Source organism: Nansenia antarctica (genome assembly GCF_963989245.1).
Source record: "Nansenia antarctica genome assembly, chromosome: 5".
NCBI lineage: Eukaryota > Metazoa > Chordata > Actinopteri > Argentiniformes > Microstomatidae > Nansenia > Nansenia antarctica.
The window spans coordinates 61,877,344-61,905,144 of NC_137690.1; the positions used below are offsets into that span (position 1 = coordinate 61,877,344).

Below are 27,801 nucleotides of genomic sequence, written 5' to 3' on the forward strand. Positions count from 1 at the left end.
TCACATGAGAATGAGTCTTGAGACCACCCGACCAGGGTGCTTGGAGCATCACCGCTGACATAAACTTAAGCTTTTGGGCCTTGAACCTGACCTTATTGACCAGGGACGGTCCTGTCACACTCTTTCCCCGCTGGTGTATTGTTAACGGAATAGTTGTCAATGGCCCGGATAGATCAACTGGTCCATCCAATAAACTTTCCTGCCGCCCAGCTTTTTTCCCCCTGCGGTGCTCCTGGTTTTGACACTGAGACAAAAACCCGAGAGAACTATGAATGGTAAAAGAACCAAGGAGGGCAGAGAAAGCAAAAGAAGGCGGTTAGCCTTTGTAGTCGGGAGGAATGCGGAAATGTTCCTGCTCTGTGTCAAACTTCTCTGAAGGGGGTCAAGGCACATTCAACCAGCGTGGGAAAGCGAAGAGAGAGACGAAGCTCATAGACAAGCGTTGCATATTATCCCGGGATATTATGGAAAAAGAGAGTTAAATTGGGGGTGGGTGGGGGGGGATGAGCGTGGCTTGGCGAATACATCACGCTTTGTCCTATGACCTCCCCCAAAAAAGTTGCAGTACGCACAGTGTTTTTGTGTCAGGAATACGCCCCCCCCCTCACTGTTTAGTTGTTTCGCTAAGCTCCAGTTGCAGAGGTGGTACTACTGCCGAGGGATGGTTTAAAGCGTGCATCCTCCGTCTACCTGTGTGGCCCGCCTGTGTGAGCACGGTGAGTGATCTGGGATGTGCGCTGTGTTTGTGCGAACATTGATCTAAAAGAAAGTGCTATGTTTCTGCACAACTTAAAGGACACACTCGATGTTGCGAATTTCACTGACAACATAAGATCAGGTAAATATTTAAGTGTTTTTGTCAATTATAGCCTAGCCTATATATATTTTTCCCAAATCCAAAATCCTCATGCACATTCTTTATTTTAATGTTCCAGTGCAGACCTATTTAGAAGCAAATTGTGAGCCCTTTGATAGTTTTGTAAATCAGAAATGTTTATTGGAAAGTCTAAACAAAATTTAAAAAGGAAAAAGGTTGCCTTTGTGCTAAAACAAAATGCCCGAAAGTGATTGGATTGTTATTGTATCAACACACAATGTTATGATTATGGACATGAGAAATTAGAGAATTAAGGGAGTGATGTGGTTTAAATGGACTCTGTGCTATAGGAAGTTTAGACAATAGCATACAATCAGTAGACAACCACGTGCTCGCAATTTTATGTCGCTCCTATTAGATGGGATCAATTGGAGGTTACGTTTATATCAGTAGCATACTATTTTAGTCAACGTATTCTATTTCGCTTTGTTTTTATTATTAACTATTCATTTGATTAGCTTTTTTAAATCAAATTAATCTAAACTATATCATGAATGTAAGAGGTACACAACAAGTATGGCTATATCATATGACAGATTCATGGACAAAATAACTTGTGAAAATTGGGAAGTTATCTTTTTCTTATTTTTAGATGCCAGATGTTCTATGAAGTAGGAGGACATGGGTTGATATGCGTCAGGCTAATAGGAGTGGGAGTGGATAAAGTCGAACGCATCGGGGTTTTTATGTTGATAGTCGGAATAAAAACATGATGACACAATGATGTCGCCTACCTGGGACTGCGTTTGACCAGAATATACACGTGTTGACCTATACTACCTTTGTCTTCCTCTCATAGGCATTGCACGTGCCAACTCTTTTGCAGTGAAGATGCTTTTGTAGAAAGTCTGAGTCGTCACACTCGTCGGGATTCCCCGCAATATTTTCATCAAGAAACCCCCCCCTAGCAAAAAATGGACAAGGAAAGTTCAACCCAACAATACGAGCCCGTCGCCGAAATAGGCGAAGGTGCGTATGGAAAGGTGTACAAGGCACGAGATCTGAAGAATGGGGGACGCTTTGTAGCCCTGAAAAGAGTTCGGGTGCAGACTGAAGAGGAAGGGATGCCACTCTCGACAATCCGCGAGGTGGCGGTACTGAGGCAACTAGAGGCATTCGAGCACCCCAACGTGGTCAGGTAAAGTGAGGGGAGACAATGTGTTTCCAACTATTCTATTAGCCTATCCATGATCTGAATATTATTTATGACATTGACCAATCGTTTTTATTCGGAGAATGACAAAACATATATAGTTCCTTCCCTGCCTTTGTTTTGTGTGATGGAGTGGCCTCATTTCACCTTTCAGGGAATCATTGACAAAGCATAGTCTTGTCGTGTAACTTCACTTGTCATGTAAACTGCATTACATGGTTAATTCATGCATCTGCAATGACATAACCATATTGTTGTTTTTGGTTCAACACCTGTGACATTGTTATCTGTTTTACCACATTGATATCCAAAATGAGTCGTGGTGAAACTCAACTATACCATTGGGATTCACAGAGGAGTCACAGCTGTTGGGGAAAATTAAGAAATTAACATGATTTATACAAAGAACCACACTAAGTTGTCATGCTTGATCTATTCCAGCACAAGATATTGGGATTTAAGTTGTTTTTGAACTCCCAGGCCACATCACAAGTTATGAGGTTGTTTTGTCTCCAGCTGTAGACTAGATGGTTCACATTGGAGGTCAGTGTGGTTCGTCAAAGAGCCCACGTCATTTACGGCCTCCACTCAAGGCCTAACCTTGCCATTTGGCTTATTATGGCAGATTAAGTGATTTAGGATTAATCCCTCATGATGGAAAAGTGGTTGTCAAATGCCTGTTCCATCTTCAGCCCCAAAGTGCTTAAACATTATTCTCTCATGAATAAATAAATGAATACTTAATGCATAGTCTAGACACACAGTAAATGATAAATTGAAGGTTCTCTTCAATTTGTACCCAATACCAGTGATCATACTGCATAAAGGGTGATATAACAGATCCTTGCATCTTGTACAATGTCAAGTGTGTCATTTTTGCTCCCCATTATATTGCATGACATTATGAATGACTACAGGTTTCCTTTTTGGCTATAAAACTCTACTACTCTATACGATTTAAATCAACACAGAGGGGGGTCTCCTCTCCCTAATTTATAGGCTAAGCAACATTGAGGAGCAGAGTGCATTCTGGGTACGTCAGTGTAACTATAGGCAACCCCTGGATGTTTGTAATGAGCCCCATTATTCATTCCATATGTTCAGTGTCTGCATTGTGGCAGAACAATCCCGTTCTGAGGGGTGTTTAAGCCCCAGCACTCCAGAGGAGACTAGCTCTATTCCGTGACATCATGTGTGGTTATAATACCTTTAAAGACCGCACTCGAGGATTTCCAAGCCCTTTCATTACAAGGGGCTGGCACTTATTCCCTGTAGGCTGCATGGGAGTGGAGAAATGAACAAACTTCCCAAGAGTATTTGTCTTTTTTCCCCTCATGCTTTATGGCAACTAATTAATGTAGATGAACTGGATGTTTCTAGTTATTACTGCACAGCACCATACACCGTTCTTGGGATTGTAGAGCTATGCATTTTCTAAGCTGCCCATTGAAAGAGGCAGTCATCTTGATCAACCGTAGAATAACTGCATTAAAGCCATGCAGGAAATAGGGTCATAGGCCTGCATTACTCTTGGGCCATGCTGCCAAGGCAGGAAGTACAACTCTTTCTCTCTTTAAGTTAAGACAAAAAAGTTAAATTGTTGACTATGCTGCACGGCCATTTAGTGAAAACCCTATTGTACTATGTGAGCATACTTCAGCCATGTCAAAGGCTAGAGGCCATCCATGGTTGCCGTGACGAGAGATGCTGGTCCAACACTGGCCATGGCCGACCCTGCGTGAGTTACCATGGCACATCAGGAGTTACCATGGCACATCAGGAGTTACCGTGGCACTCTAGGAGGAATGTCCGTTGTGGTTCTTAGCTCTTTCAGGAGGACACTGGATGGCTTTTTTCAGCTCTTCACCAAAGCTTGCCCTGGCACTACGTACAGGCCAAATCTGTATGTTTGGTCTCAGTTTGTTGCCTAGTAAAATACAACCACCAAGTTGTTGTGCTGTGTTGTGTTGGATTCTCTAGAGTCACTCCTTAAACCTTTAGGGCTATCATTGGTGTTACCAAGATGAGATGTAAAGCAGTCATACCGAGATGCAATTGAATCATGACTTGCTTGTTGGATTACTAGACCTCTAAATCTACTGTTACTACGTTGGTGTCAGACCATTGCAAAACATTTATTTGAAATGCTCTCAACATAACAACCTGAGGTGTGCCTGATTAAGCTTTAACTTGCGTGCAGAGTTTGGTTCTGAGACTATTTCAGTTCTTCCATGATGCCTGACAAGGATATCAAGCACACCTCATATTTTTTAAATATTCAGTTAAATATTCAAATACACATTTTTCCCAGGTCTGGTAGGTGTTCCACGCTCAACTGACCGTGACAAGATTAGTGTACCATAAAGTCCTTCATTCCACAAAGCGGTGCAACTTCACTGGAATATTGCGAGGATATGTTGCCAAAACATTGATCAGTCATGAGCAAGGAGCCCAAAACTCTGGTAGCTTTCATTTAGCCAACAAAGCCCCAGTATGTGAGGCATTGCAAGCATTCTTTCAAACTGTCAGGAAACTAGTCTGGACAGTTATCTGACACTATAAAGGAATTTCTGGCCTAACTGAATCTAGATTGTTTAAATAGATTAGATCTTTTAGAGGTTGGTAATGCTCGAGATTCTAACAAATGTTTTTCTCTGTATTTCAGAAAACACACAAAAAATGTTTTTAAATGAGGCATTGCTATTGTTTTGTAGTTATGGATTACACACTATATTTAAAGCTCTGCTTTTAAACAGCATAATAAATCATCTAATATGTGAATCTTGAACAACAGACCTGAATCATGTATTTGTAGTTCACACATTTGATGTTTAGAAGTGTGTGTTCAAATACAATGTACCAGTTGGTACCTGTAACCTTTATTAAGTTATTATTTACCCAACTACACACCCTTTACATTTAGCAGACGCTTTTATCCAAAGCGACTTACAATTAGAGATTACAGGGACAGTCTCCCTGGAGTAATTTAGTGCTAAGTGCCTTACTCAAGGGCCCACTTGTGGTGGTGTTCTCAGATGGGATTTGAGCCCATGATCTTCTGATCACCAGTCCAGCTCACTATCCACCAGGCCACCACTATCCCCACCCCTTTGGAGATATTTGGAATATTTTATAGATGGCATCTTGATATGAAGTGTTTCAACGGAATTAGACTGAACAAACACAGGAAGCAGCACCACTGACTGTCTTCGTCTGCCTCTCTCCAGGCTGTTTGACGTGTGTACTGTGTCTCGGACCGACCGGGAGACCAAACTAACCCTGGTCTTTGAGCATGTCGACCAGGACCTGACCACATACCTGGAGAAGGCCCCTGACCCAGGGGTGCCATCTGAAACCATCAAGGTGAGTCTTAACCTGGATGTCTGGATTGATTACTGCAGTATTCCCATTCTCATTTGAATGACAACCTTCTGTAGCCACTGCAGTGCACACAGTAACAATTTACTTTAGCTTTGTAAGCAACTATTCAATGTAGCTATTGGCATTTATCAGTTGAATCTCTGGCCCTTGTTTGCATAATATCCAGGGAATATCCATGCCCCAGCTCAGACAGGATGGAAGTCCTAAACATCAGAAGCGGTCAGGGGTTTTGAGAGGCAGCACATGTGGCAGATGGGGTCCTAATTAGAGGGCCTCAGCCTCATGTGCTTCTTTTTAGTTTACTGTGTATCGGAAAGAGGGATGCTGCTTCTGACTGTGTGTATGTGTATGCGATTTAGCTAGCGATGCTAGCACCATGCTCTACCAACTCAGCCACAGAGGACCATGTGTGTAATTCTACTTGCATTATGTGTTGCTGTTGCTCCAACATTTCACATTATAACCAATGCAACAACATTCATTTCACGTAAAAAAAACAAAACAATGCACAACTTCATGGTGAATGTCCCTCAGGGCAAAACACAGTCTTAGACAAACTATAATTCATATTGGCATGTATCAATGTCTCTAATCCATATTATGTCATGTGTTTATTTGTGAGTGTCCACTTACACTATCCAAAGGTTGGGAACTGCAGTGTTTGGCAAACTCTCTTACTCTGACAGTCTCTCCCGCTCCCTTTCCCGTTTCCCACACACCTCTTTCATTTCAAATTCATTGATCATATTTCTCTAACCGCAGGGTCTGGGGGTAGGTCATGTAAAGTATGGGGGAAGGAGTGGTAGGTGTCACTCTATTTGTGGAAGCCTCTTAGTAAAGTGTGGAACTGAAGCCAGAGAAGTTGGCTACAGTAACTCTTGATAGGCTCCTCTGGGATTGTTTTGTGTGTGTATTATCGTAAGGAATTGTTGGAACCATAGGTACACCAAACAGAGATTAGTCTAGAGCACATCCAACATGAGGCTTTCCCGAGATTTGCTTTTAGTGTGACAGATGCTCTTGCTACCTTTTTATTTTATTCAGTACCACTCTTTAAATCACATTGATTGGGGTAAACCACTTGTTGAGTAGTCGAGTGTGGATGTTAGCCTTCTCCATACTGCTGGAGCTACGGGGGACAATGGACAATGACCAAGGACAAAGACACAAGATGACACAGGCCCTATCCCATTTACTTCCATGACAGTGGACATTGCACAGTAACCCCTCAGAGTCCAGAGTCCCCCCCGCCCCCCCGCGCACACCTCAAACAGCTTAATTTATGCAGTACTCTTCCAGACCAGAAGACACCAGATTGTAGCCCCACCCCAGTACCCCCAGCCCAGCCCAGTCCAAGCCTGTCCACCATTTCTGCCCCCCTCTCAGACCCACCACATTGGTAATTGATGAAAGAGGCCCCGGGAATGAAATGAGCTGGAAGGACATCAAGCAGTCGGTTCCCCCCAGTCTTGGGGGAGTGAGGCTGGGCTAATGTGGGACCTGCGCCCCCCCCCCTGTCCCCCCCCCACAACCTCTTCTCCTCCAGGCCCATAAAGGGGGAGGTTAATGAAGCATGGGGAGGGAATTACACTAACGCTAACTGGCAGATGTCCTGTATTGTGCCTGGCTACAATAAACAATATGGCGGCCTCTGGTGTATTTGCATGAGAAAGGGGGGTGCACTCAGGAAGCGATGTTTTGACTGCTTTTTCGGTGGGCTACTTTCTTCCTACTCCTCTCTTTTTTGGGCTTTGTGGTCATTGTGAGTCCCTCGTCTCAGTTTCCTCACCGTCGTCGAGCTGTTTCTGGTGCTCTGGTAGAGGTGCTGCCAAAGACAGTTGGGTCTTGAGCAACCTTTTGTGTCATTGTGGTACTCAGTCCTGTCAAGTTCACATCAGGTCAGGTGTCCTTGCATAGATAATGCGAGTTTAACTCATTGTCTGACATTGCCACCAGCCCCACAGTTCATTCATTGCCACACCTTGTAGTATGAAGAACTGGAATGGATCAAATTGTTCACTTACACAAACGTTCAGCTACGTAATTTAGTAGTGTGTGTGTGTGTGTATGTGTGTTTGCTTCGAGTGAACTGATGCAGGAGACGATATGGCAGACCCGGGGGGGGGGGGGGCACACAAGTGTTTTTGTCCTAGAGTCACACTTATGAGATAATTGGGGTTTAGTAGGAAATGCTGTTGAAAGGAAACATGGTGAAATGACTATTTAAAGCCATCACAGAGGAACTCACAGGGGTGATGACATTGTGTCAACCCCCAAAATAACTGCCTCTGCCTCTGTCTGTTGGCCTGCTAGGGCATGGGTCGTTGGATATTCAAAAAGGAGGGTCTGTTTACGCGCAGAGGGCCCTCACAGAAACACACACACACACACACACACACAGACTGGATCCTGTCCCTATTTTGTGCATTGTGAGGAGCTCCATCTCCTCCCCTCGCCCACCGGTCAGGCCCGCGCCGTTTGCAAATGTTTTCTGCTTGAGTGTGCAGTCCATTGTTTCAACTCCTTTTAATCACCCACCAGCTGGTAGGTCAGTGAATGGAGCCGTGGGCCCAGGTCCATGTCACTTGTGAGGTCTTGGCGGAGGGTTTCAGGGGGTCGCCCACGCCACCGGCCGTCTGGTTGTAACCCCTGCAGCAGGGCGATTCATGTCTCAACTGTGAAGAGTGCCCCTTTCTCTCTCTCTCTCTCTCTTTCTCACTCTTCTAATCTGCCTCCCCCCCACACACACACACCTCTCTATCACTCATACAGCCCCACCATCACCACTATCACCAGTTTAGTCCTTCTATTGCAATTCCCACCAGAGGAAATGGCTGTTGTGCATTTCAGTTTAGCTTCTAAAATAAGAGGCTGTTAATCTGGGATTGTTACTCTGGGAGCTGTTACTCTGGGGGCTGTTACTCTGGGAGCTGTTACTCTGGGGGCTGTCCCTGAGCCTGACAGAGGGGGATCCACAATTAACCATCATCAGAGAAATGGGCCTCACAGCAACATGTCTTTCCAGCTCTGCATGCACTCGTGTCAGCTATCAACATCTGCCACACTCAGCCTTTAAAGGGACACTGCCTCTTTTTTTTTTCTCTTGGCACATTTAGATTTCATTCAGTCCTGTTGGGGATTGACTTAAAAATTTGCCTTCAAATAATTCTGTTTCAATAGATACATATTTGAAGAATTTATTTTCAAAGTCACTGACAGTTTGTCCACCTTGGTATCTGTGTGTCTTGTCGTTCCACAGGATATGATGTACCAGCTTCTGCAGGGGTTGGACTTCCTGCACTCCCACCGCGTGGTTCACCGGGACCTGAAGCCCCAGAACATCCTGGTGACCAGTGGAGGACAGATCAAACTGGCTGACTTTGGCCTGGCCAGGATATACAGCTTTCAGATGGCTCTCACCTCTGTGGTGAGCAATGAATCAATCAATCAATCAATCAAATGTTATTTGTGATGTTCATTGTGTATGTATACACATCATGTGTATTGTGGAGTAGTAGTTTCTCAGTAGGTGATGGTGACTGGAAAAAAAATCCATGTCTGTAGGTACTGACATTCTGTCACAGTCGAATCATAGATTAAATGTATCCATTTTGGATAGCCAGACTGGTGTCTCCTACTTTGATATTGTCCACATGGATACTAGATAGTGGAGCTGTGTATTGGACTTCCCAAATGTAAAGAATCTTTTTTACAGACCCTTATCTCCCACAGTGCTCTCCTGACACAAAAGACTGGTTCATCTGGGATAAAAGAGGTGCTTGAGGCCCTTCCTCTGAAAACCTGATCTCTCTCTCCTCTTCTTTCCTACCCTCCTTCTTCTCTCCTCCCCTCTGTCTATCTTGTCTTCCACTTTGTTATCGGCCCGTTCTTTCTTGTTTCACCAATTTCTTAAACAACCTGCTGTATGTTTTACTGACCATCTACCAACATGAAACACGCTGAGTGAGAGATAGGATTTAAGGGTTTTTTAGGGTGTGTGCGTGTGTGTGTGTGTGTGTGTGTGTGTGTGTGTGTGTGAACTCCCTCAGGTGGGATCAGGAGTGTGACAGGGCTGACACAGAGAGAGAGTTCACTGTCTCCAGAGACACACATGAAAAGCCACTAATGCAATGTAGCGGCCACTTAAAGGGCACCAACGGGCACACCAGAACGCAGGGTAAACGATACGGGTCTGTAAAGTGAGAACCAAGGGGCCGGGTCGGGAGTCTCAGGAATCCAAAAGTGGATCCGACAGGGGTGGAATGGATGAGGAGGGAGATTGAGTCGTCGTCGTCGTCCCCCCCCCCCCTCCCCTTCTCCCACCCAGCCTTTGAAGTCAGACTGTCTTCCACTGGGCTCTGATGTCCAGAGATAGGAGAGGGAGAGGGGCTGAAAGGACTGGGGATGGGAGGGGGGAGGAGGACCGTTTAGATGGCTGGACCTTAACAACAGTGGCCCTGTACAGGAACAATTGAATAGGTTCATCGTCTTATGAATATACCAGTACATGTGTCAAATGTCACTCTTACAGGAGGCCTATATATATCCACAATTTAATCTAGGAGTTGCATGTCGTTTCAGAGCCAACATGCGAATATCTTTCTCTATACATTATGTCAATGGTATTTGTCTCCAATTTGTCTAATTTCTTTTTGTATTGTTTGACACATTAGGATCATTAAGGATTTCAATTTGACCATAGAAGACATGTTGTTTCCCTCCCATGTTTGAAGATCAACTAGGAAGTACAGGGGAAGAATCCTCCATCCAACAGGGTCACCTGTGTTTTCAGTGCTCATTAACCGTATTCACTCTGTGTCTGCGTGTGCGCTCATGCTATTAATCATGCAGTCTGCTAGGGGTTTATTTGCTCTCAAAATGGTGTTTCACTTCTTATATGACAGTGGACGTTGAGACACATTTCATTCAGGCAGTTGGGCTTCTGGGAATTCACCTTAGTGAAGTTGCTTATCCTCCCCTCTCCAGCCCCACCTTCCTCCCTGTTTGCACTGGTTGGCCATGTGTGTGTGTGTGTGTGTGTGTGTCTGTGTCTGTGTCTGTGTCTGTGTCTGTGTCTGTGTGTGTGTGTGTGTGTGTGCATGATCACAGCATCTCTGGTTCCAGGTGAATGTTCCCTTGTCTGGAATCCCCCCTATCACTGTTCCCAGCTCTGTGTTTCCTTTCACTCAGATAAAGGACCTGCCGTTACTGTGTTCTGTATGCTAAAACACAACCATTCATAGTCCACAAACAGCCGTGACAGGACTTCCTTTCCCTCTGCGTCAGATTCAGAATCGGTGCTGCTAGTGCCCACCAGCTCTGTGCCAGCAGCAACCAATGGACCCTGAGTGACCTGTTTAGTCAGAACAGGGTTCTGTTCTTGGTACGTACAGGCGAGCGCCGTAGGCCATAGATAGACAGTGCAGTAGGTGTACATGTGGCTTGACTCATTCCATGCCACTCAAAGCACCGTTGAACGGTGTTACCGAACAAACGTTTCGAATCGGTATGATTCATATACTGCTTTTAAACGGAGTGTATGTGTTTTGAATTTGCATAAGGGGCAAAAGAGGCCTCTTTTGTATTTGTATTTTTTTCAGTTTTTTTCCCGACAGTTGACAGTTTAAACCAACTTATGAGAACTTCTCTTTTTATGTGTTATCTATTATTAACCCTTTAAACGTTTCAACCGAGCAGACAATTTCACTTTCTTGCGTGCGTGCAGGTGGGTGGGTGAGTGAGTGATGGGGGCTGCCCATCAGAGGCGGCCCCCCCTGACAGTTCCCTCCCAGAGTGTCCCACCCCTACCTCCTCCCCCCTTTCACCCCCCCATCCCTACCCAGTGGCTAAGTGAAAGGAGGACTGAGCTGAGACCACCCATAGGGTGCTGCAGAGGTCCAGATTAGCCTGACCCTGGGGAGTCACTGGAGGTCTGTTGCTTTGTTGATGGTTTTCTAATGACTTCAGCCTTCCGACACTCATTGTCTAGTTTTGAGTGACAAGCTGATGAGTTAAGCTGACGGGAGAGAAAAGAGAGATTAAAAAAAGACTCCTTCTGCCCAATATTGTGGTTTATCAGCTTATCCTAAATCTGCATTAGTACATTTGGTCAAAACATAAACCCATTAGGACATGATTCATTAGAACATTAGCATCATCTGCGTCTCTTGATGTCGTTTTGCCTAGTTTCTAGGGTTACGATAATAATATCCCCCCATACAAGACCGTAAACCACTCTACTAATCTTTAACGGCCTCTGTCTCTCTCTCTCCAAACCATATTTAGTAACAACAACGTCTCATCATTCATTAGAATGAGATTGGCCTGGGCCTGGAGTTGGTCTGGAGGGATCCATATATGCCCACGTCTGTGCAGGTCTGGTCCTCTGCTGACACACTTCCCCCATCCCTCCCTGTCAGTCTCTTCCTGTATATCTGTCCAATAAAGGATATAACAAAAAGGAGACTGGGTTTGTGGCATTGTCAATGTGACGTATGGATCCCTATCTATTGCCATTCATTGTAATGGGAAGCAGACTGGATTGTCCCATGAAAGCCATTAGGCTCCCTCTATGGAGAGCATCATGTGAACAGCGTTGCTCATCAAATTGGATTTGGAAGCTACAGGGGGAAAAAATGCCCCAATCATTTATTCAACTGATTGTTGTTGCCTGTAGGGTCAAGAGGCGGAGAGACAAAAGAGTGTCAGGCAGAGATATGTTTTTCCACAGCGATACTATTGAATCTCAACTGCTGTGTTATTGAGTTAGAGGTCAATGAACTTGGATGGTATGACTTTTTTTATGGGGAATAAGGGCTTGTTATTTGCTTTGATAGAGGGAAACTTTCAGAAGCAGATGTTCTGAGGATGGCACCCATACGGAGGGACAACTTGATGTATACTAAAAGAGCATTCAAAATCCCTCTTCCTTAAGCTCACTTTTCCTGCAATCGTTCACCCCTCTGCATACTGCAACTCCAAAACAAGCGGTTGCCGTGGGAGTCCTCTGGGTCCTGCCGCTTCCTTCCCCTCCACCGATGGAATGAATTCCTCATGTTGGCAACACCTAGCAACCAGACCACCGCTTGGGTCAGCTCTGCTCGCACCCCCTCGCCCTGCCAGCCTGCTCACTTTCTTGCCATGTGCCCTGCTGGTGAAGGGTATCAACAGAACATGTCATTACTGGAACACAGAGATCTGCTGGTGAAGGGTTATCAACAGAACATGTCATTACTGGAACACAGAGATCTGCTGGTGAAGGGTTATCAACAGAACATGTCATTACTGGAACACAGAGATCTGCTGGTGAAGGGTTATCAACAGAACATGTCAGTCTGGAACACAGAGATCTGCTGGTGAAGGGTTATCAACAGAACATGTCATTACTGGAACACAGAGATCTGCTGGTGAAGGGTTATCAACAGAACATGTCATTACTGGAACACAGAGATCTGCTGGTGAAGGGTTATCAACAGAACATGTCAGTCTGGAACACAGAGATCTGCTGGTGAAGGGTTATCAACAGAACATGTCATTACTGGAACACAGAGATCTGCTGGTGAAGGGTTATCAACAGAACATGTCATTACTGGAACACAGAGATCTGCTGGTGAAGGGTTATCAACAGAACATGTCATTACTGGAACACAGAGATCTGCTGGTGAAGGGTTATCAACAGAACATGTCAGTCTGGAACACAGAGATCTGCTGGTGAAGGGTTATCAACAGAACATGTCATTACTGGAACACAGAGATCTGCTGGTGAAGGGTTATCAACAGAACATGTCATTACTGGAACACAGAGATCTGCTGGTGAAGGGTTATCAACAGAACATGTCATTACTGGAACACAGAGATCTGCTGGTGAAGGGTTATCAACAGAACATGTCATTACTGGAACACAGAGATCTGCTGGTGAAGGGTTATCAACAGAACATGTCATTACTGGAACACAGAGATCTGCTGGTGAAGGGTTATCAACAGAACATGTCATTACTGGAACACAGAGATCTGCTGGTGAAGGGTTATCAACAGAACATGTCAGTCTGGAACACAGAGATCTGCTGGTGAAGGGTTATCAACAGAACATGTCATTACTGGAACACAGAGATCTGCTGGTGAAGGGTTATCAACAGAACATGCCATTACTGGAACACAGAGATCTGCTGGTGAAGGGTTATCAACAGAACATGTCAGTCTGGAACACAGAGATCTGCTGGTGAAGGGTTATCAACAGAACATGTCATTACTGGAACTCAGAGATCTGCTGGTGAAGGGTTATCAACAGAACATGTCATTACTGGAACACAGAGATCTGCTGGTGAAGGGTTATCAACAGAACATGTCATTACTGGAACACAGAGATCTGCTGGTGAAGGGTTATCAACAGAACATCATTACTGGAATGATCTAAACTGTTACTGTAGTCTCCATTCACCCAATATCGACACCATCCAGTCTTTCATTGGATTCACGTGGAAAAGTTGTTCTAAAGTGTTGCGTGGTTGACACACACCTGGTTGTAACCTTAGACATCCATCTGTCGCTTCAGTTTCCCTCAGATCTTATCGTCCCACTACCTTTACCAAAACAAGGCAGTCTCAGACATCATAACATTAGTAAAATAACATACTGTATGAGTGAGCAGTTACATTGCTTTTGAATCAAATTATGAATCAATCCATTTGAATATAATTTGAATATCACTATATAAGCTTATCTTTCAGGTCACATATGAGTTGAGTAATGTGGGTGGGGGAAATGAGTTGCTGTCAAATGTCAAGGCTTTTAACCACAACTTATTACTCATGTTACTCATACTCATGTTACTCATCATTTTGATAAAAAGTGAGATGAGATGTGTGCGACTGGGAATGCACATGCTTCTTCAGCAGTGACTTTGTGGTTAGTATCTCCATGTTTTTAATTCTCTATGATCATATATCAAATGGAAACAGGCAAGACAGAGGCATCATTCTGACCACTTACGATGCAAGACGCACCTCCGTTTTACATGACTCTGGGTCCCATAATGATAATCTACAAAAGATGCATTTGCTATCGTCTGTATATTTCATTCCTCTTGAAACACCATCACATTACAGCCTATCAGCATAGCAGTATGGGAATCCAGGAAAGAACAGCTTTAATGTGGATTTTTCAGTCATAGCCAAGGATGAACCTCATGGCGGGTTTGCTGAATCTAGCCCTTTGTGTCCTGCCAGACAATGTGCTTTCACTCTGGACAGACACACAGGCAGCAACTCGGAGAGGGAAAAACCCCCACACTGCACGCAGGAGAGCACGTGCGACACACTCTGGGAATGTTTAGATATCTCCTCAAACGGCTTGGGGGGGGGAGGAGGAAAACTCCCTCCATGCTCCAACTGCAGCAGGAGAAAGGGGCTGTCCCCCAAAAGACAGACAGACAGACAGACAGACAGGCACACAGGCACACACACACACACACACGCATACACACACATACATGCTCACACATCATCGGCAGAGCACAATGCACAGTGAAGGTCTTATTTGGTATTTCCTGTGTAACCTCTACCGCCAGCCAGGCAGCGCAGACCAGCAGCAGCACCCCTGTACTTCAGGGCCCGTCTGTATTAATTGTTGACGGGGGCTTGGCAGGCCTCCAGGTGGGGAAAAGGGGGACTGATTGGGGGGAGGAGGGTGGAGGGAGGGTGTAAGCCGTAAAAAAAAAGAAGAAAAAAAAAAAAAGTTACGGCATATATCAGGAATTTTCCGACTAATGATGTGCGGATGTGGTAGCACTGGGGAAAAAGAGCCTGACTGTGCTGTCTTTGTTCGACTAGCAGCGGGCCCCATGCAGCATTCCTGTACGCTATGCATACTTTGGCAACTGTTTTGGTGCCGAGTATTTTTTTTTTTACAGCTAACTGTATACAGTTTATGCTCTGCACTCACTTGCGCTGTATAAGCTCTCCGGTCGATCTTCTTCTTCCTCTATTGGCCCAATACGGGGGTATTGTTTAGGTGTTTGAAAAAAAGTATTTTAGAAGAAAGAGGGAAAAGGCAAAGAAGGGGGGAACTCTGGAGCTTGGAAATAATGGTGTTTACAGCCCAGCTGGCTTGTGAGCTAAGAATGGCCTCTCTGGAGACACAACATTTCAGGAGGGGGAAAGGGTAGACTCTGAGCGCATAGTTTTGCACAGATTACAGCTACAGTAGCGTCGGACCACTTCAGCTGCAATATGAAGCGATGAGTTCAGTTTTGGATACGGTGTTACAGCATGTTCATTAGGTAGAGATTTGATGGGTCGTGCCATGCAATGACTTTGTGCCTACTTACCTACGAAGTGGAATTCGGAAGGCGAAGGCTAAAAGCGTAGATGCCTGTGACCTTCCGACTGCACAACCCATCGCTAGCATAGTGGAGTGCACTGAACATTTCTATCCCCATACAGAGTGGCAGTTAATGCTGTCAGAATGCTTCTCTAGAAAGTGACATTTAACAGCATTTGGATCCTGCAAGTCTCAGTAGCCATTTTGTCCCTGGCCAAGTGTGGTCAACTGGTCCCTTTAAAGGCGTTCTGGGGCCCTGCTGGTGAGAAGTAAATTCAGCCCAAGGTTTCTGTGTTGAAGGGGCCTTTCATCCTGGGCTTCCTCTGAGAGAGAGAATGTAAACATAGGCCCCCAGCCAAGCCCCCATCAGCCCAGGCTTATTCCTAATCACATTGTGTCTCTATTGTCTTCCTTTCCAGAGGGGAAATCTATGAGAGAGACGCTTGGAGTATAATGGTGGTGTGGTTTGGTCGGGGCGACAGCAGGGGCGAGGGGGTGGGGGTGGGGGGGGTGGAGAGATACAATAGCTTCAGACTGCAAGCTGCGGAACCCCCCCACCCCTAGCCCCCTGGCCCAGTCTTACTGTACTTCGCTCCGAGGCGGATGTGCCTCGTCAGTGAGTTCTGCAGGGGCTGCCATTTCCTCTCCTCTCCTCCCCGACCCGTGCAGAGCAGAGCAGAGTGGGTCGGGGGATGCTCTCAGCACAAAGGAATGCCCAGAATGTTGTCCTTTAATCTGAAGTCAGCCACGGCTGCTTTATCTGACCTCCTCTGTTACCGGGCAGGCAGGCAGGCAGGCAGGCAGGCAGCTCCACACAAGCAGCAGAGCACAGGCCTATCTGACAGTCACCCCTGGCCCGAGCCTGCATAGACATGGGAGCCAAGGGGGGAGGGGGGATGATGATGAGAAATGGGATGGGAAGGAGGTACAGAGAGGGGGAGAGTTATAGAGAATGAGAAAGGGGGGGAAAGGGAGGGAAGAAGCAGGGGGGGGGGGGGGGGGAGCATTTTAAAACGATCTCTGAGTCAAGATTTCTCGCTTTGAATGCCCTGATCAGTCTTGATGTTCCAAATTGCTACAACTCCTAAGATTCCCCTCTCCCTCCCATGATGTGAGGTCCTTCTGTTAAACAGCGAAAGAGCGTGCTGCTCTCTGGGAATCTCTGGCATAGTAGAGCAGGGTCAGAGTGGAAAAACCCGTGTCTGACGTGTATTAATGCGGTATAAGAGCTTTTTTACTTTGTTTATTGGGTATAAGATCTTTTTTTATTAAATAAACACAGACCTCTCGTTTCAATAGCTATGATGCAGCTGCACACGAAATGATGATAGTATGAGTTGTGGATCGACCAGAAATACACGTGAAAATGGATTTCAGCTCAACTTCCCCTTTAAGGGCCTGTTCAGCTGCTCTGTTTCACAGAGTGCAGTCTGATTTATATAGAGAGGTGAACATGGTTTATGGAGAGAGTGAAATGTGTGTGCATTATATTGAGAGAGACATAGGAATGCGTGTTATAGACACTTAGACTGAGGTGTATATACGCTTTATTGGAATACAGAGGGACGTGTATTTCCCTGACACATATATGGGTTATATGGAGAGGGTGTGCTGTAGCTGTAGACATTTTATAGAGGGAGGGAGGAGAGAGAGAGAGGAAGGAGGTCTGTGTTTTAGGGAGTCAAAGGGGTTTTGCTGGGATCTCAGCAGTGCTGACAGTGTGACTTGTTAGGGCAGAAATTAAAACAAGTTTGCTAGGTCTGCATTGACTGATGAGCCTTGGGAAAGGGAAAGTGATTTTAAAATGGCATTCACCTTCATAGTTAGCATTACCTTTTTTTCATGAATACCTAATGGTTTCTAGTTTGCCATTCAATTGTTATTTATAGTTGGGGGGTCGGCGGTTCGATCCCCGGGCTGGCCATGTGTCGAGGTGTCCTGAACCCCAAATTGCGCCCAATGAGCGGGCCGGCACTTTGCATGGTAGCTTGCCGCCATTAGTGTGTGAATGGGTGAATGAGAGGCCATTGTAAAGCGCTTTGGAATAAGGAGCTATATACGTGCAGTCCATTTACCATTACCATTTGATTCAGCTGGTCCTAATGACTACAGTGGTTGATGACCTAACCTGTTAGTGCAGGGCTAGAACAGAAGCTTTTAAAAACTAAACAAAAGAGAGCATTTTGCATGTTGCGCCAGGACTTCTCAGACCAGTGTTGCATGGAAAAAACACCTACTGCAATTAAACTTCCTGCCCTGTCTGTGGCCAGGCCTTCGAATAACTCGTAGAAGAACTATGCGTAGAAGAGCGGATATTCTTATGCACTTATGTCAGTTAGCATTGGTGTGTGGTTCTTCCTAGAAGTCTGCATCGTGCATAGGCCTACCCCAGTTTCTGCTCTGTGGTGTTTGAAAACCATGCAATGAAAGACAGTCACATGCAGCAGCAAGCAGGTGCATTTCTCAGAGCCACAGGAAAGGGTTTGAATCTGTGTTTGTATTTGTATTCCTCTGAGCTTTGGATAATTGCATTTTGAGGCACCCTCTGGTCTAATAGTATGGAAGCTCACATTTACCCTCAATTCAATTCAGTGTTGGATTGTACAGTTGCATTGAAGTTAGGGATTAGAGAGAGTGACATTTATGAGGTAAAAAGTTAAAGGGATAGTTCACACAATTTTAATCATTTGTTTGTATGTTACATGTAGGACACGGTAGTGTTAGACAATTCTTTTGTGAACTGTTCCTTTAAGAAATGTAAAATGGACAACATGGATCATTGTAATTCCACAATAAAATCTATGACATTTTATGACCCTATCAAATGTGCAGTAGTTTCATTCATACTTTTTCTGAACTTACCCACACTAGAAACTAGGTTTCAGTGCTCTAAAATCCTCAATGGCTTTTTTTTTTTACGTATCATGTGTGCCTTGTCTGGTCATGTGACATGAGCTAACCAAGGCTTCTCAGCCAATAAGGTTCAGCCTCCATTTCCTGCCTGTTTCCACTAAACCAGGAAGAATACAAAGAGAAGTGTCGCCTTTGCATCTCTGTGGCCCCGTCTCTAAAAATAGTAGATGACCGATAAGTTCACAAGAAAGACATTTATTTTTTCTTTTAATCAAACACTTTACACACCAATACCAGTGAACTTGAGTTTAGAGGAAAGTTGTGATAGTTTATAATTAAGTTTCCCTAGGATGTTCAGGATGTCCCCTCAGATTAGGATTCAGATCAATCTGAAACATAAATAATCTGATAAAACCGGTAGTGTTGCACAATGTACCGTATACAAACGTATCATGATACCCTGCTTTGAAAAACGGTTCGATAGATGTTTTTAGAACCGGTTCTTTTATCATAAGTGCCTGATGCTGCAATATAAGTGCCTGATGCTGCAATATGCAATTTTACTCTATCCAAGTAAAAATGTTGGTATCATGACAACACTAAAAGCCAGTTGACCGCATGAGTTTGTCCCAGACAACTTACAACAACAGCTACTGTATGTGAAATACCTTATTTTATACCTCATGTATAACATTATGAGCCTTAGTTGAAAATGCAACCTTCTTTGTCATGGTTTGCTACCATACCACAGGCAGGGTGAGTAGTTCAGAGGTCATCATTCTTCCTGCTATGTGAACAAGCACGCTAGGCATTTCTATCCTAAGGAGGACCCTGCATTCTGCTATTGCTTACAAACACTGGCCTCTCTAACACGCTGACGAGCAGAGTGCAGCGCCTCGAGGGCCTGCGGCCAAACGCTGTCGGAAAATCTGGAGAGGGGAAAGCACCTGGAATCTGTCCACTTTCTCGCCAGGGGTCACTGAGTTTTGTCTGGAGGCTTTCCCTACTGTAGTTGTTAACAATGCTGCTCTCCTGTGGGCTAAACCTAACCAGCCACTAGTTAGAAACCTGCACAGATGTGTGGTTAGCAGTTTTTGGCACAAAATGGCCACCGTAATTTCACCCAATTGGTTGCTTTAATATTTGTGTTACTCCCCGAGCACTTTTGAGACCTGTTGAAGAAATGATGGCATGATAAAGGCAGATCATTGTTTTTCTGTGCTGTGGCTGTACATGGGGGGGGGGGGGGGGGGGGGCGTTGGTTGAGTGCAGCAGCTGACAGTGTTGTGTTAAAAGGACTTGGTTTTAATGGACACACATACAGGAACCAGCGATGTTGAGGTCCCTGATGGCTCACTATGGAAAGAGTGTGTGATCTAGGCATAACAAAACAGGAGCGCAAAGACCTGGCCTGCCAGATATGATTTCATACCTTATGTAATCCTGAGATGGGGCCACAGTAACATAAGCCCTCTGTGTGTTGAAGCCCCCCCAGACACACAATGGGCTGGACTACAGACAGTGTGTCAGTGGCGCTCTCAGGTAAAACACTTCCAGAGAGATAGAGGGAGGAATGTGGCTCAGGTATCAGGAGTCCACCCTTTAAACTGTGGGTATTGTGTGTGCTTGTGTGTGCTTGTGTTCTTGTGTGCTTGGGTGTGTGTGTGTGTGTGTGTGTGGGTGTGTATGTTTGTGTATGTGTGCTTGTGTTCGTGTGTGTGTGTGTGTGTGGCTTGTCTGTGGTATGTTTTGGCAGCTGGCATGTTGTGTCATGCCATGGGTGTGTGTCACTTTAACCTGTACTTTAACCATGAACGTGTGTGTGTGTGTGTGCGTGTGCGTGTGTGTGTGTGTGTGCGTGTGTGTGTGCGTGCGTGCGTGTGCGTGTGTTGCAGGTGGTCACGTTGTGGTACAGGGCTCCAGAGGTGTTGCTGCAGTCCAGCTACGCCACACCAGTTGACCTGTGGAGTGTAGGCTGCATTTTCGCTGAGATGTTCAGGAGAAGGTGAGTTGGGTTCATGCCTTCCTCTCTCTCTCTCACACACACACAGACACACACACACAGATTCGATGGTGTATGCTACATCTTCACAGACCGGATGAGCAGGCGCGGCTAACACACTGCTCTACACTACCCTCACCACTGACACGTCACTACCCTTACCACTGACACATCACTACCCTCACCACTGACACGTCACTACCCTCACCACTGACACGTCACTACCCTCACCACTGACACGTCACTACCCTCACCACTGACACGTCACTACCCTCACCACTGATATGTCACTACCCTCACCACTGACACGTCACTACCCTCACCACTGACACGTCACTACCCTTACCACTGACACGTCACTACCCTCACCACTGATACGTCACTACCCTCACCACTGACACGTCACTACCCTTACCACTGACACGTCACTACCCTCACCACTGATACGTCACTACCCTCACCACTGACACGTCACTACCCTTATCACTGACACGTCACTACCCTTACCACTGACACGTCACTACCCTCACCACTGACACGTCACTAACCTTACCACTGACACGTCACTACCCTTACCACTGACACGTCACTACCCTTACCACTGACACGTCACTACCCTTATCACTGACACGTCAGGACAGGATTCAACTGTCACACTGTCCTGACACTACAAAGCTGTATTTGAAAACCTCTTGTAGGAACAACATACTGTACAATAAGCATTGACATTTAGCGACATTTAGCCCAGAACACGCAGCCTTGGCCAGATTGATGGTTTGCAGTGCGTTCATGGCCTTGGTGTAGACTAGTCTAAATCATGGGGCCATGTCTTATAAATCATCAGCCAATGTTTTGTGCTCCTAAACCGGCGTTTTTAACGTCCTCGTGACACAACTCACATCAAGTGTCTTCACTACAGTTGAGTCTCACTGAGGAGCCCCCCAGGGGAACCTGCTTCATGTGCGATACGAAAGGCGGGATAAATGTTCATGTGGAGACGACAATAATGCAGTTGAACTTGTCTTTACCTTTTACGACACCTAGTTTAAGGTCTAGAGCCTACGCAATATTGAACAAGGATATATTCGTGATTTTCACATGGTCGTTTTTTTGGTCACATCTCTGAATGAAAGTATGACAACATTATCATATATTTTATAATAATAATTATACATGGATTTGGTAACCTGCATACAGTATCAGTGATCGTTTATCTGTGAATTCAGTGAAAAAATCCACCTCTATTTGGTGGTTTCCTCAAGCTACTGTATTTTCATTTTCTGGCACCTGGTAAGCTGATAGCTTGTGTAATACTTTTGTCAGTTGGGTTATCAAACGGTTAATGACATTCCACTTAAGGGGCTGTGGTTGCAGGCAACTGACTCTTGTGCTTCTTGATATAGGTGTTTGTCAGTTTGCGGTGCAACGTTCTTCTCATACTGGAAGCCCAAGCTATTAGTGAACCCTCCTCTCACATCAGACAAAATCAACAAAATGCATTAAATGAATACTTCACGTTGCAATGTCTTAGTACTGTTTGTTAAACAACCATTCATGTGGCCTCTGCATGTTAATATTTATGTTGATATGTGTTGTGTGTTTGTGAATCAACATGGGGGGGCGGGGGGGGGGGAAGAGAGAGAGAGGGGGGGGGGGGCGGGAGGACTCAGTGGTCTCTTAGATAAGCAGCCTCTCTCTGGCAGGGAGCAGTGCCAACAGGAACAGCCTCGCCAGTAATTTATGTTTCCTTCTCCAACCGTCCCTACCAGACACATGCCCCCACTGTGTAACGGACACACCACAGGTGGGAGTCGCAGGGAGTCACAGGGATGTGTGTTGGGGTAATTTTGCATTTGTGAATGAGTATGTGAGGATGTGTGTGTGTGTTCGTGTGCGTGCGCGTGTGTGCGCGCGTGTGTGTGTGTGTAATCCTCTGTGTGTGCGTGTGTTTATTTTCCTCCTGTAGCCTGATGACACAGATCGTGGTTGATTATTCCCCATTGTCCTGGAGAGGATGTGGGTGTTTGCTGTTTTCACATAACACTGCTGTCACAGGCAGGACGGACAGACAAATGGAGAAGACAGATTCTGGTCTATTGAGGCAGATATCCTGTCTTTCAAACAGGACCTTGAGTTATATTTCAGACCACGTGTGGTAATGTTCGGTGTATTCTTCAAATCTTTGAAAGGAAACTCAGGAAAAGTGTACGGATCTCAAATATCAGCTCCATAATGACTTTATTTAACGCTCAGGGCGCTCTCTGACCTTACACAGATCAAACATAACTTGAGCAAGCATATATATATATATAGGTCGATCATGGAAAGCCAACAGATTGATCAAAGACCACTGACTGATCATAGATTGACCATAGATCAATGGATATACTCATTGACATACTTCAACCCCTAACCCTCCTGTTCTTATGCCTTTTGTTTCATCTAATTTTAATTTCGGCACATTTGAATGGAAAGAGCGCTCGTCTGTGCCAGTGTCAACATTGGGACTGCTGCTGCTGCTGCTGTGTGTGTGTGTGTGCGTGTGTGTATGTGTGTGTGTGTGTGTGTGTGTGTGTGTGTGTGTGTGTGTGTGTGTGTGTGTGTGTGTGTGTGTGTGTGTGTGTGTGTGTGCGCGTTTGTGTCTGTGTGTGTGTCCTGTGTATGGCTCTGAGCTCCAGATTGTGGTCTGGGGGGCTTATGAAGGGAGCAAGAAAAGATATATAATCCATTTTATGACCTGGAAAAAACATTTTTCTTCAAATGCCCTTTTGTAAGTTAAACCTTCACGTGGGAACCGTTAATAACTAGTGACATTTGACTGTCTTTGGTACCAAGGAAATGAAGGTGGGGTTGTTTGAATAGAAGCAGCATTCACTATTGTTCTGATATAGTCACACCTCACTTTTCTCCCCTTTACTAACACAACTATGGATGTCCACACCACAATATCACACCAACACACTATAACTGTACTCACACTACACTACTCTCCTAGTCCTAACACACACACACACACACACACACACACACACACACACACACACACACACTCACACGTATTACATCACACGTGTGCACCACCTCAACTGCCTCCCAGGCATTTTCATTTGCACAACAGTTAGCCTTTAAGACAGATCAGATCTGTCAATAAAACTGTGCTATCGTGACATACAGGTCATGCATGACACATGGACGCCCAAATCGCTGAAATTGAACATGAACAAATGATCGGATGCTCTGTTTCCTTTCACTGAGTGTCTGTTCAGTACTTTGAGGAGGGATGAGTACCCTGAGACCTGAAGCTCACTGATCTATTGCCTTGGTGTCTATTGCTCAGTGGGCTTACCTTACACAGTCCTGCTGGAGCCCCGTCTTGGAGCCCAGTGGGTGACCATTAGCATCCTGGTGGAAGTGTCGGGGAGGGGAGAAGAGGCTAGTTGGTGGGGGCACTTTTCTCTGACACAATAAGCTGTAAAAGCCTGTGTGTTCAGGACCTGGCTCCTGGCCACGCTGCCTGCAGGCGGAAGGCAAGGGAGGCTCTTTGATGCCGGTGAACAGCACCACCATTTTATTTTAAACTTTTTTTTTCACTCACTCTATCCTGCAGGTGATTAAGATGGCTTTTTAAAAGGCCACCTGTTACAGATTAAAGGGCACCTGGGACCAGAGAGGAGAGAGAGAGAGAGAGAGAGAGAGAGAGAGAGAGAGAGAGAGAGAGAGAGAGACAGAATGAGAGGAGAGGGAGGGAGGGAGAGAGAGCGAGTGCGTGAGCGAGACATTGAGAGATGAAGCTTCAGCCCCCGTATTTGATAAATGCTCAGTGCTATTCAAACTCAAACCATTGTGAGGGCTTGTGGTTCACACAGACATCATAGGGTGGGTACTGTAGGTAAAGGTCAAACCAGAATTCCTCCTTGTGGTCCAATTGAGATTCCCCCGTACCCACATTCACATGACGTGTTGTTCACCTCAAACGTGTCTTGTTCCCGCCGTAGCTTCGAGCCCCTCCATGGCATAACAACCTTACGCCACCTCAGTCGATAGGTTAGGGAATCTCCCTGTGTCGATTGTGCTCCCCTACCATTCATTTGATGACTCACCTCGTGAAAGGTTTTCACCAGACGAAGTCTTTGCTCACGACATGCCTCACGACATTCATGTGAAAAAGTGCAAATCCAGTTTCGCTGAACGGTATGACATACTTTAGCTACCATTTATCATCTCAGGAATTTGAGCAAATATCATGCAAGTCTGCATCTGCATGGTTTAGATGGAGCAGTGATAAGTCACTGAGCTGTGAATGACAGAGAAAGAAAGAAAGACCTGTTGACATTTCCCTAATCTAAAGGTCGGACATGTTGTCTTAAAGCAGTCGACACATGACGAGACTCACACATCCTTGTTGACTTTCTCACAGTGCACAGGCCACATTGATAGACCCTCAAAGACATAACCTCTCACACATGTACTTGCGCGCGCACAAACACACACACACACACACACACACACGTACACACACACACACATTCCAGAGGTTGTGTTTAGTGGAATGTAGAACAGAATGGTTGGCACTAGGAGAGCGTGAGTCAGCTGCCTGTCCCAGCCCAGTCCCAATCCCAATCCCCCCTCCTTTAGTATCACCTCTGTGTGTGTGTGTGTGTGTGTGTGTGTGTGTGTGTGTATATGTGTGTGTGTCAGCCCTGTGTGAAGCCAGTCATCCATCCAGACCAACAAACCACTCCTGGTTTAAAAATGGACCTCTTGGAAATATCAGCCATACTTGTTTTGGCATGATGACATCGCTGTAGGTGATTTTTTTTCCCCTTCTTAATTCAGAGCTGGTTTAGTCTGATCATAAGGCTTAACCCTTAGACTCATCATACCCACCAAGTATTCGCCCCTACAGTATAAAGCCATGCCATTGTGGTCACCCATTGAGAGAAGGGGAGTGTATTGGTCAGGCAAAGACTATTACACAAGGTCTAATGAGTTAGATTCCGAACACTCCTATAGTCGTGTTCACATCTGGTGGCTTTGTACAAACTGGTATAAGTACATCTGTCAAAGAATGTGACAACCTAATTGCTGTCACTGAAAAAATGCGCAAATATCCCTCTGCCTGTGACTAATCTTCAAACGTCTGTGCATGGAGGAAAGTGTGGGAGTTCAACTATGCAAAGGCTACGACGGGGTGGGGTGGAGGTGCGGGGGGGGCAGCACATGCACACATGGTTACTACTTAGTCTTTAGTCTGTGTGTTCAGTGAAGTATACTGTAGTAAAGTAAAGTCATAAGTGTCTGGGATCCTGAGTCACAACATGATAGCACATTACAGTATATGCTGCATTACATTGACATCTGGTGGTGACTGATCAACTTTGTACACACAGACACAAACTCTTTCTCACTTTCTGTCCTTCCATGCTCTGCCCCCATCATGCAACCCACATATAACGTATAACACAGCATAGGTGGCATCGTACTGTAAACTGACGTGACAAAAAGAAAATTCCCTCATTCAAAAAGCACATTTCCCTTCATATCAAATCCTTAGTTCTCTTCTTACTTGGAGAGGAAGATTTGTTTGCCGGTGCTGTCTTTCTCCCTGTTAGAATAATCCAACTGTTCTTTACCACGGTGTACCGTACACTGCCTCTCGCTCACCCCCCCCCCCCCCCCATCACCACCACACAGGCACACAGAGAGCTAAAGCAGACCCACATGAGGGATAAATGGAGTCTTTTTTTTCTCTAATTTTTATTTTTTTGCCCGTTTGGTGGTCAGGGCTTTGAGAGCAGGCCTGTGCTGATGATGATTGGAATTTGTGTGGGTGCCAGGGGAAGCATGCCCGCCCGCCCATGGGCGTCCAAAGCAGCCCAAAGCCACAGGAACCGCCAGCAGTCCTGCACAGTCCCCCCACTACCCCCCCACCCCCCCCATCCCACACCCCCCACCCGCCACCCATCCCACTCATCCAGACTCCTGACTGCATGCACTGGGCCCTTGACCAAGCGCCTGCCTCACATGTGCAGACCAGCTCTGTGTCCTCAGCCCCTAGCTGGACAGTCCCATTTACAGTTGAGTGAGAGCATTAGTAGTGTATGATGATGCCAGCCTAGTCCATATTTATGCCGATCGACAGTCTGTTCCTGTCACCTTTTGTTCAAGCGTCAAGCAACTTCAGTTACATGAAATGTCTTCTCCTTCTCCCCAGACCTCTATTTCGAGGAAGCTCAGATGTTGATCAACTGGGGAAGATTTTTGAGTAAGTACAGTACTGTATGGAGTTGAAAATGTTACGGTTACAATGCCACATTGTACTGCCTCCACCAATGATAATAATAATGATGATAACTAATGATTAAGAGGATAATGATAATAACTACACTTATTATGATAAATTATGATGATGATGAAGACAGGGATGTTGAAAACAATAATTTTGAAATATAAATGATATTTATGATAATAGCCATAACAACATTGATGATAATGATGATGATGATGTTGATGATGACAGTGCGGTCGGGGTGCCTTCGGTGGAGGACTGGCCCCAGGAAGTGGCCCTACCACAGAGTGCCTTCGCCCCACGACCCGCTCAGCAAATCGGAGAGCTGGTCCCGGACATGGATGACCTAGGGAAGTCCCTCTTACTGGTGAGTGACAAACCTACTACCCAACTGAAATCTCTCTCGAATATACAGAGTACACAGACACTTTCTCAATTGTTAGAAACCCGTCCTCCACTTGCTTCCTTCTCAAAAAGCAATTGAGGACATCTAGGTCTTCTCCTTCAATGCATTATGGGTAGGAAGCAAGTGGAAGGCCGAGGAGAGGGTGCAAAGAATGTATTTATGATTCCCCACTGAAAAACACACTTGGTTTTTTTAATGAAATGAATGTAATATTTATTGTACCATATATATTATTCCTGAGCAACAATATTCTAGACCTACAACATGCCAGTGTACCTATCATCAACATGAATAACAGTGTAGCAAAATAATAATTTCCGATGTGTGAGGACATTTCGAATGAGAACAACTTTTCTATTCTCTCTCCATACAGCAATTTCTGGCATTCAACCCCTCTAGGAGGATATCAGCGTTTGCTGCCCTGACCCATCCATACTTCCAGAGTGTGGACAGTGATAGTAGGAGTGTATACGCCCAGCCCATCCCCAGCAACCAGGCCACCATGGAGGAGAGAGCAGCCTGA

General features: G+C 45.4%; 1 protein-coding gene across 1 annotated transcript; it reads left to right on the forward strand.

Moving 5' to 3' along the window:
* Window positions 1-708: 708 nt before the first annotated feature.
* Window positions 709-27,801, forward strand: cdk6 (cyclin dependent kinase 6; the record flags this gene model as incomplete). The annotated part of the gene is made up of 8 exons (XM_080531136.1): window positions 709-838; window positions 1,677-2,015; window positions 5,258-5,393; window positions 8,671-8,838; window positions 20,477-20,586; window positions 26,798-26,848; window positions 27,104-27,239; window positions 27,652-27,801. The coding sequence occupies exons 2-8, from the start codon at window positions 1,792-1,794 to the stop codon at window positions 27,799-27,801; spliced, it is 975 nt and encodes a 324-aa protein (XP_080387262.1). The 5' UTR covers window positions 709-838; window positions 1,677-1,791.